This window comes from Rhynchophorus ferrugineus, unplaced genomic scaffold (assembly GCF_030347505.1).
Source record: "Rhynchophorus ferrugineus isolate W39M unplaced genomic scaffold, kcgeb_rfMv2 rfM2, whole genome shotgun sequence".
Lineage (NCBI taxonomy): Eukaryota > Metazoa > Arthropoda > Insecta > Coleoptera > Curculionidae > Rhynchophorus > Rhynchophorus ferrugineus.
Genome location: NW_027472581.1, coordinates 63,588,881 through 63,601,050, shown reverse-complemented (window position 1 = coordinate 63,601,050; position 12,170 = coordinate 63,588,881). Strand labels below are relative to the sequence as shown.

The 12,170-nt window shown below is 29.7% G+C and overlaps 1 protein-coding gene across 1 annotated transcript in view; it reads left to right on the top strand.

Moving 5' to 3' along the window:
- LOC143190187 (uncharacterized) overlaps positions 1-10,585 on the top strand; it is a 293,945-nt gene extending 283,360 nt beyond the window's left edge. Inside the window, exons 4-5 of the mRNA XM_076394336.1 lie at positions 5,384-5,536; positions 9,933-10,585. Of these exons, the coding sequence (XP_076250451.1) occupies positions 5,384-5,504 (121 nt within the window). The 3' untranslated portion in view covers positions 5,505-5,536; positions 9,933-10,585. The remainder of the gene's footprint in view (positions 1-5,383; positions 5,537-9,932) is intronic.
- Positions 10,586-12,170: the final 1,585 nt, after the last annotated feature.

Sequence of the window (12,170 nt, the reverse complement as noted above, 5' to 3'; positions counted from 1 at the left end):
CATGACGACATACGTTGTAAATTAAATTCCATTATTTAGATTGATTTTACCAGAGAAATCAACAAATAAATAAATATTTAATTCTAACATTACCTTAACCGCAAATATAAAAAACGGAAAGGTATATTTCTTTATTATGATATGATTATGATATGATTATGATATGATTATGATATGATTATGATATGATTATGATATGATTATGATATGATTATGATATGATTATGATATGATTATGATATGATTATGATATGATTATGATATGATTATGATATGATTATGATATGATTATGATATGATTATGATATGATTATGATATGATTATGATATGATTATGATATGATTATGATATGATTATGATATGATTATGATATGATTATGATATGATTATGATATGATTATGATATGATTATGATATGATTATGATATGATTATGATATGATTATGATATGATTATGATATGATTATGATATGATTATGATATGATTATGATATGATTATGATATGATTATGATATGATTATGATATGATTATGATATGATTATGATATGATTATGATATGATTATGATATGATTATGATATGATTATGATATGATTATGATATGATTATGATATGATTATGATATGATTATGATATGATTATGATATGATTATGATATGATTATGATATGATTATGATATGATTATGATATGATTATGATATGATTATGATATGATTATGATATGATTATGATATGATTATGATATGATTATGATATGATTATGATATGATTATGATATGATTATGATATGATTATGATATGATTATGATATGATTATGATATGATTATGATATGATTATGATATGATTATGATATGATTATGATATGATTATGATATGATTATGATATGATTATGATATGATTATGATATGATTATGATATGATTATGATATGATTATGATATGATTATGATATGATTATGATATGATTATGATATGATTATGATATGATTATGATATGATTATGATATGATTATGATATGATTATGATATGATTATGATATGATTATGATATGATTATGATATGATTATGATATGATTATGATATGATTATGATATGATTATGATATGATTATGATATGATTATGATATGATTATGATATGATTATGATATGATTATGATATGATTATGATTAAATGATGGTTGAATATACATTAATCAAAATATTTGCTTTCCTCATCTTTCTGGCAACATAGCGAAAAGGTATCGAAATAAGGTTGCTGACTTGGCAGCTATCCAATCATCGGTTCATTTTCGCATTTTTTCAACAATTTTATTCCACTTAGCAGTTCATAATACTAATGGGAAATACTATTAACAAACGTAATACTAGATTCTGCTGATTACACCATACTGTATACCAAGACTTATTGCTTTTATTCCGCTTCGATGTCGATGTGGGTGTTTTTTTTGGATTAAATCTCAACTTAATGTGTTTCAGATCGAAGTAGATCAGCTTTTAATCGTCAGCCATCTTACATCAGCGTCGTTACGCCACAAAAAAATACTTATTCTTGATAAAATGAAATGAAAATTTTCAAAGAAACCACGATATTGAAACGGTCCCTAATAGAATTTTCTGTCAATTAGGGTATAATAGTCTAGAAAGCACTGATTTATCAACTATTAAAAGGTCTGAAAATTCTATTAATTAAATGTTTCACTATTACCAAACAAGCGGGCTTTAAAAACAAAATGTTATCTACTTGGGAATCACTAATCATCCAGTCGCATTCGCCAATTTGTTATCAAGTCAGAACTGAATATTACTTATTTAATATATATTTTCTATATATAAATCGATCGTACAGTGCATAATATGTTGTCATACCCTCGAATTAGGTTCTAATTTGTTAAGTGATGTTTACTTTTGTATATTTGATTATTGCAGTATCAGCTCAATAAATCTTCAGACCTTTATAGAATTGAAATTTTATTTATTACATTATTCTCGTATTAATTACTATAGTATTAATTACTTATGACTATGGCTATTATAAATAGCATTCATGGGTAAATATTGGGTATTGAATTTAGCTTCAACGTATAATCTACTTCTGTCTATTGCAATCTGTTATCTCTCTAAAACATATATATCTGTTTGAAACTATAAATCTTTTTGAAACAATCCACTCTTCAAGGATTTTGACTAGATTACAATTTTAAGGTTCAGTGAAATTTATGGTGAAAAACTGATGTCTAAACTGGCTGAACGGCAAAAAATTAAAATGGTATGTCTCAATCTTTTCCAGACACTTTTATTTTGACACTCATTTCATTTGGATTGCATATTGTTTATGAGAATAACAGGTCAATTGTTTTTCGGCGATTTCGTCCTTCAAACGGTCCCATAACGCTAGGTAATAGTCGCTGTTGATGGTCCTTCCTTTTTCAACGTAGTCAATGAAAATTATTCCATGCGAATCGCAAAATACAGACGTCATAGCCTTGCCAGCCACTGTTGCGTTTTCCCACGCTTTTGAAGGGGTTCATCGTATGCAGTCCATTCGGATAACTGCCGATTGGACTTCGGAGTGAAATTATGGAGCCATGTTTCATCCATTGTCACATATCGACCCAAAAACTCGGGTTTATTATGCTTGATCATCCTCAAACACTGCTCCGAATCATCAACTCATCGTTGTTTTTGGTCAAAAGTGTGTTCGCGCTCGGCACTCACTTTGCACAGAGTTTTCTCATACCCAAATATTCGTGAATGATATTCAAAATCATTTTCTGGATTTTTTAAATTTTTTCTTCGGTAACAACCTCTTTTGGGCGTCCACTGCGTCCACCGTCTTCGGTGCTCATTTCACCACGTCTAAACTTAGCATACCAATCCTTGGTGATTGATTTTCCTGGGGCATTTTCCAGAAACTCGGCATCAAGCCAAGTTTTTGCTTCAACTGTATTTTTTCCCTTCAAAAAGCAATATTTTATCAACACGCGAAATTCCTTTATATCCCTTTTTTCACAATAACAAAAGTTGCTTCACTCAATATGCTATAATTCACAAACTAATAATCCGACAGCTGTCAAATTTATACACGCATCTTTTGAGGGTTAGTGCTAAGTAAAAAACATATGGACAATTCTAATAGCGCCATCTATGTCAGGCCGGGGACTTTTCAAGTGACCTGTTAACCGCATCTTAATAAGAACATAGTGTTTTATATTAACCTCAACATATTTTAATAACTCATATTAGCTGTTAGAATCAGTTATAATATTATTTAATAAATAGATTATAATTAGCGTTGGGGACTTTCGACTGAAATTGACTATCGACTGTTTAGTAATTGACTACTTTTTACTATTGACTGTTTCAGTCGCTATTTTTGGTTCGACTGATTTTACTACTTTTTACTGACGACTATTTTCAGTCGCTATTTTCGACTGATTTTTAACATTCTGGCTAGCACCCTAGCCGCGACCTTGACAAAAATATGCCGAAATTAGGCTTATCGATTTATATATAATATATATAATTTTATGATTTTTCGGTAGTTTGCTGGTAAATAACAATATATTATATGTTGATATAGCAGCATTTTGGAACACTATTTTTCAAGACTGTTAATGTAATAGGGTAAAAACATTAAGATTGTGAATGATATATATTAAAATACTTTTGACTATTTTTATGGTAATCAATCAATCTCTTTCAGTTTTTTAGTCGAAGTCTTTCGAAGCCTTTTGATTGTCAGAAACTCTTGAAGACAAAATTTATATTCGAAAGGTTCTAGAAATTGAATCGATTCGAAAAGATTTGAAGAAGTTTTTACAGTAGCAGTTAAATTTCGTAAAAAAATGGTAACCGGAAAGAGGTGATAAACTATATTCAATATTTATACTATATATTTGTAATAAATAAATTTTCTGATAGGAAAACTATTCCTTAATATTCAACAATTTATTTTCTTGGCTATTAAAAAATACAAGAAAATAATGATGATCGGGACAGTTTTTAGTTAGGTTTTATTTTATCAGCAGGTCAGGCAAAGAATATTTTGAAAGAAGCTATCTACAATTCTCGATTTTAAGAATCAGTATTTGGTATTACAAATAACGCTGAGGAGATACAAGAAATTATCACAAAAGAGATATATTCCATTCTAACTTAAAAAAATACAAATACAGTACTATACTGACGAAGAATATATTTCATTTGATTGGTTTATTTCCATGTTTAATTTTTATTTAGTATTTATGGTTATCGTACATCCTTAGTTTTTAGGTTTTGTTTAAGTTCTATTTGATTATCTATATATACAATAATATGTTATTTAAAAATTGCAACTAACATATTAAAATACAATAAAAGATTTGTAGGGTTTCCTTTCTATTCCAGGGTCCATTCCTTTTTACAGAACCACAGAACATTCAAATATAAAAGTAATTCTAGTTCCTTTAAAATGAAGTTTTTCATTGCATGTTAATAGTATTCAGTAATTATTTTCGTCCTTTTTTTTTGAATTTAGTACGTAAAGAAATATATATACATCTCGACATCTTCGACAATGACATTTGCTATGAAAACTTGACAATGTTGAGCCTGGGTAAATTTTTTAATTGCCTAGTTAATGTTGTCCACTTCCAAATCTCTACAAAGGTCACTGTTTCTCAACTACCACGGAGTTTTGGCAGTACTTCCTAGTACTTTGTTATGAAACAGTTAAGTCCAGATTGCACTTCTTGCTTCCACCTGGATGCCATATGTCAATATGGTCTTAATAATTTGTGTATGCAGCACTATTTTATGTTATGATGGTAGAGCAGAGTTTCTTCCGAATAGCCAATACATTTAAATATCAAATAATTGAAAACAGCGCGTTCTCTAAGGCGCCCCAAATATGTGTGGTAACCATAGCAATATTTCAGCGCCGCCCATACTAAGCTCCCATACTAACTAAAATATAATTTGTATAAAGACTTTTGTGGCATTATTTTTACCAAATAATTATAAAATATAATCTTAAACAAAGGTATTTTAAACTTTTCCTTCCTTTTTATCAGACTTAATTTTATGAATGTAATTTGTGACATAGAGACATAGAGAAAGTCGCATAAGTGGTAAAAATTGTCTTAAGTAATATATGATACGGAAAAACGTAGAAGTGAGCCATAGATTTTTTTGATCAATTTAATTTTAGTTTTTTAAATACACTTATTTTTTGTTTGAAAGCAATACATTATACAAAATAGGCAATTTTATTAGAATATTTTGCATTTATTACAAAAAATGTATTATAATATTCCCTTTAAATTGTGTTAACCTAAATAAATATCATAGAATAGAGGTTATCAAAACATAATTTTAATTAATTTCTATTTCTTTCAGCAGTAAATTCGAAGAAATTACAGAAGTATTAGACGATGGCTTGCCTGAACCAATTCCAGGAAGCAGCGTGTCCTTATCTGATAGTCTACATATAGAACAAGATACTGTCCTTGAAATATGACCAGAGATACATCAACCTCCAGATCTATTCAAGTAATAAATCTCAATAGAGTTTAATTATTATATTATTAATTTTCTAAATCCAATATATCGAATATAATATTTTTTTAAAATAATTTACGCACTAAATTTCATTCAAACTTGTAATATCAAAAAGTATTTGTATCAAAAAGTATTTTTGTAAATATTGTTATTTAATATTAAATTAGTAAAAAAGTTTTTTTATTAATAATTAGTTAATACAAAATTTAATATTTTATACATTTTCCATTTTGAGATTTTGTAGTAACACATTTTAAGGTTTTATACTTTACTATAAACTGTTGAATTTTAAGTTCTGACACGTTATGAAAACAATTTTTACAAACAAATTAAAAACAAATTTTACCAAACTTTAAAACAAATGGTACCGACATGATGCCAAATCAAGATATTCTAGTAAGGATATTAAATATCTGCCAGTCTTCAAGAATTTCATAGAAATTATAAAATACACCTATAATATTAAATTACGGTGATGGAATAAATTCTTCAATGATTTCTTTAATGGTTGCTTCATCCATTGTTAATTAAATATGCAAACTACTTTCATTGATTTAAATTGATTTAGCAAACCTGAACCTTGGATATTTCCAATTAATCATTATTTATATTAAAAAGGTTTAATTTCCATAATTACTAAGGTAATTACTGCTTTTGATGGCGAATAGATAATACAATTAGCTGCAAGTCATCTGAATTTTGGATTGATACAGAAAGAGAGACCAGATTATCTACATACACAAAAAGTATCCATACTAAATTCCTTAATTAATAAGACTATTATCACATCCGAACTAGCTTCTTTAGAAAATGAATTTAATCACCTCAAACTTCATTCATTCAATATAGAGATAACTTGAAGGGTATAAATAAAAAGATCCTCAAAATGAACAATAAAATCGCTTGCTTGCTTACTTACTCCCAAAAAGGAAACAGAAGAAGACCGGAAAAGTTTCTCTAGTAGTACAAAAAGTCTAGTATTAGTTTCTTCAAGGGACAGGCCACATTAAAAAAGTTATATTCAAGCCAAAGAGAAAGATGCCTCGGCTGCTCTAAATTAAAAGTAACACATATACAATAGTAAGTATACACAACAGAAACTAGGAGGGTGATCAAAACGCATCATAACATTATCACAACATTCAGTTTAATAAAGTGGAGGTATCAGCCACCCCACAAGGCTATTTCCAGAGAAAAAGTCGAAAAGGTTTTGAGATTCGGAAACATCAAAATAATCTCAACAAATACAAAGGCCATAAGATCTAGAAGCAGTTTTTTAATTACTCAACGGATTATAAGAAAGCAGGCCCCTTATTGGTTAATCATTCAACGGTGACAAGCAATTGTTCAAATAATATAACCTGACTAGGAAACCATAGTATCAAAGCTCCCACCCTCTACAGTACGACCTATATTATGAAGAATGTTAGAATATATCACAATATTTGTATTAATGAATGTAGGCGCTACCATCAGACGATTAAAGGATTTACATTTTCGCTACTTGTATCGATTACTATCTTGAAAAGCAGTGGCATCTCTTTAGTGAACACCAGCTTGGACCTCAAATGAATTTGACAAATCATTTCGCACGCGTAGACAGCTAATGGGACCTTCGCAAGGTGCTTGAGAAAGTTTAATAATTTTTACGGAAACATGTTCAGCTTCCAAAACCTTCGAAAGGGAGGGGCAGTGTATAAGTCTGGAAGCAGAGCGAAAATCAATAAAAACGATAATCGCAAACTTTCACATCTAATACGTTTCTCCATAGACTGGCAGACTCGCGGGCTATTTAAAATCTCATTTGTATAATCATCATAAACACCTTCCCGAAAATTAACAGCAGAATTATACCTCAATAGCTTTTACTACTAAACATTCGCCACTGCATTCTTTACTTTAAAAATATACCACATACAGGTTTACCGATATGATTTGACACATATGTCATTTTATTCTACTGACATTAAGCTTAAAAACATATGAGGCGTGGTTTCGAAAATTCAAAAGTGGTGATTTCGATGTGCAAGACAAAAAACGTTCTGGTAGACCAAAAAAGTTTGAATTTATGACTGTGTCACTTTATTGGACAAAGACCCAACCCAATCTAAAAAGACAATCAGAAGTGTTAAAAGACACCCAAGAAACGATTAACAACCTATTACAAGCAATAGGGAAAATCCAAAAGATGGGAAGATACCACATCAATTCAATAACAGGCAAATGGAAAATCGAAAAATCAATAAAATGCTCCATCAAAGGTATAATCTAAAGTCATTTCTGCACCGAATAGTGGTGGGTGATGAAAAGTGGATTTATTTTGAAAACCCTAAGCGTAAAAAATCAGCTAAGCCGTCCGATCGACTACAAGGCCAAATCGTTTTGATCGCAAGACTGAGTTTGGTGGGACCAGAGTTGCGCGATATATTACGAACTAATTACGTCCAGAATGGGCCCGAAGAAACGGTAAAGTGACTTTACTGCACAATAACACGCCGTCTTCTAAAGCAATACCAGCCAAGGAAGAGTTCAAAGCATTTAGGGGGAACACATTATCGTACCCATTGTACTCTCCAGTTCTAGCTTCATCTAACTATCAACTTTTCGCATAAATGAGACACGTGTTTACAGAGGAGCACTTCGCTAATTTCGAAAAAGTTTTAAAAAGGCTCGATGAATGGTTTTGCTCAAAGGACGAACAGTTTTTTTTTTGGGATGGTAACCCTAAATTGGCATCCATTTTAATAAAAATTATATATTTTTTTCAGTAAAAATTAGTAATAATTTTCCAGTGCACCTAGTATATATCAATTTGAAACTAAGATAATATATGATCGGTAAAGGATATCGTCGTCAATTGTAACAAATGTTTTTTTAAACAGAGATAGACCAAATTATATTGCTATATAGCAACACTCAATTACGAAAGTTGAAATATCCCAACACTACCATAGTAAAACACATTTTTTCACATAAAAAATTAGTATTTTTTTTAATACATAATTCCCTTCAAGGGTGATACACTGACTATAACGACCCTCCAACTTTTCGCTACCATTTTTGTAGTACGATTTGTTCTTTGCTTCTAAATAGGCCTCAGTTGCGGCGATCACCTCTTCATCCGACGAAAATTTCTTCTTAGCGAGCATTCTTTTGAGATCTGAAAACAGGAAATAGTCGCTGGAGGCAGATCTGGAGAATACGGTGAATGGATGGATTTTTGCCGTCGTTTTCACTGAGTTGTGACACAGTGCATTGTCTTGGTGAAGCAGCATTTTCTTTTTCTTCAAATTTTCAGCGATTTCGTTGCCATAAGCTTGGCAGCCCCTGCTGCGTTTTCCCAAGCTTTGGAGCAGATTCATCGTGTGCAGTCCACTCGGATGACGATTGGACTTTGGAGTGAAATGATGGAGCCATGTTTCATCTATTGTCACATATCGACGCAAAAACTCGGGTTTATTACACTTGATCATCTTCAAACCCTGCTCCAAATCACTAACTCGTCGTTATTTTTCATCAAAAGTGAGCTCGCGCGGCACCCACTTTGCACAGAGCTTTCTCATACCCAAATATTCGTAAATGATATGATATGATTCAATTGATATCTTTAGAGTGTCTGCTATTTTATTCAATTTCAACTTACTGTCTTTAAAAATCATCTTGTGGATTTTTTTAACGTTTTCGTCGGTGGCAACCTCTTTTGGGCGTCCACTGCGTTCACCGTCTTCGGTGCTCATTTCACCACGTCTAAACTTAGCATACCAATCCTTGATGGTTGATTTTTCTGGGGCAGTGTCCGGAAACTCGAGATCAAAGTTTTTGCTTCAACTGTATTTTTCCCTTCAAAAGCAATATTTTATCAACACGCGAAATTCCTTTTCATCCATTTTTTTCACAATAACAAAACTTGCTTCACTCATAATGCTATAATTCACAAACCAATGATCCGAAAGTTGTCAAATTTATACACGCATCTTTTGAGGGTTAGGGCTAACTAAAAAACATGTGGATTTAATTTTAGTAGCGCCATCAATGTGCCGGGGACTTTTTATTATAATATATATACTTTTAATTATATATATCATATAAATCACAGAATTATGTGGATTATTTAACACGAAATTAAGTACAGTACACAAGTACTATCAAAAAAAAAATCGAAAAACCGATGTCATACTAGAAACTTTACATAATCTTCATTTCCTAAAATAAAACAAGAGGCTCAATATTTTGAAATAAATAAGGGATATTAAAACCAGCAAATTTGTTTCCTTCGAAATTAAATCTAATATATTCCAAAATAAAGCAGAAAAATGTAAATGCTGTTGCCACTCACATAAATCTTCTGATAATGAATATTCATATTCTAACCGATTATATATTTCAGGCACATCATAGACTGCACCCACTGGAACGAAGCAGACACTAATAGCGATGACGTAGCTCTAATTTTGTAAATATATTCCACCACTGAATTTGTGTTTATAATCTTTAATACGTCCTTTAATGTAAATTAACTCTTATAGAATTTGTGATCATCTCGATATCAGTGATTTAAAGTAAAAGAAATGTAAAATATTAAAGTACATGTCTTTTTAGATGTAAACAATATATGTAGAAACAAACTGACTCAATGTTGTACTATTAATTATAACAACATAAACCAAACCTACTTTATGTCTTACAATAGTGTCTTTACAGAAATAGATACAATAATAAAGATATTATACAACAGTTATAAGCGACTAATTTAACTTAAACTTATAAAATGGTCACTGTTATAAATTAGTTAAATTGTCAGCTCATGAAATGTCATTACCTATTAGCTAGTATTTAGCTTGACTCCTCATGATTTACAGATATCATTACGTCACCTTTTATCATAGAATAATAAAGAAATAACGCAATATGGGTTTTCAGGCAAAAGTTTCGCAACATCCAATCCAATTAGATGGTACTATATGTTAGTCGCTATTCGAATATTTAAGTTACTAAAAATAATATTTTGTAATGGAAAAAAATTAATTAAAAATATATATTTGTATGTGTGTTATTTTATACTGAAAACCTTTTGTTAAAATGACTGACATTATCAACATGACAGAATCTAGGAATAAAATAACGGAGATAGATTAATAATCTTGGAGTTGCTAAGTAGACCTTGCTTCTATAATATTAATATCATCTTGTTGATTTACAGAGTTAGTCATAACAGAATATAAATAAAAATTTAACTCAATTTCTTTTTTAACATATTTGTTGAGGGATGTATTTTTTTTTCTTACTATTATTTAATTTTAATCTGTTATGTACTGATTTAGTGATAAAATTACTCTAAAAATCTTTTAGTGGTATAATGATTTACCTTCATAATTTTAACATTCTTCCAGTTGAACCTATTTTGGGATTATACTCTGGTTTATCTCTAGTCTTATATTTTTGAGACTTCTTAAACGAAAAACGATGTATTTGCTTTCTGTATATATTTAACACTTTTTAAATCCAAGGGGCATTAAAACGAATTAATTTTTGTTATAATTTAGTTACAAAAGCATAAAATGATAAACGTACTCTGCTGTATGTCGTTTACACATAAAATTGCACTCAAAACCAATACAACTATCTTAATAGAACATGAAAACAATGAAACAAACCAATAAAATTCCTTCGCAGGTCTTAACATAGCAATTCCAGCAAACCAATAAAATGAATTGAAAAGTCTATTGTAGTGTTATCTGAATATTGGACCACGTGAAACATTTTCTACAATAATAACATTAAAATTGATAAAGTTGATAGCAAATCCTACAATATTCCTTGAACCATCCAATCCATGTTTCCTTGGAGAACTGCTACTGCTAGTGATTCGGAAGTATATTACTTCCATATATATAATCAACTTTATAAGAACCACATATAAATAACAATAATGGTATATTGAAATATATAAATCACCTTTATGTCAATAATCTATTTCATCGTTTTAATCAAATATCTTCTCATTATTTCGTGACATGATGGGTCCGTCATTACTAAACAATCTTTATGGTATAATAATCAACATGAATACGTAATATGGTCTTTAAAAAATTAATTATATAAGATATCCTTTCTGGAAGAAAACTGTTATTCCAATTGACAGCAACATAATTTCCACCTTCATTGTCTGTAACTAAACCTAGAGTACAACCTCAAATGAGTCAGTTTGTATTTGTAAATGTCACCTTTGTAATTATGTATTTGTGTTTTTTTTATTTCATGAATGTGTAACTTGGTTCTTAAATGTTAAAATTGTCAGAATTAATATGTATTATTATGGTTATATATTATTGGTTTCTAATTTATAATACTGAAAGCAACATAAATATTTGATAATAAAATACATTCTAACTTCATACAAAATCATTAATATTACGTATCATTTTATATCTTTAAAATTCAATTTAAAATTAATCATTTTAAACCATTTTCAAGATAGTCCTAGAATGAATATTTTTTCCCAATGAATAAGAAATATGTTTTTGTAATTTATTTATTAAATTGTTACTAGTCGATTCCGACTAACCTACAATTTGTCTGTACAATAACTTAAATCTAGGTATATATCTAGGTATATATCCAACCT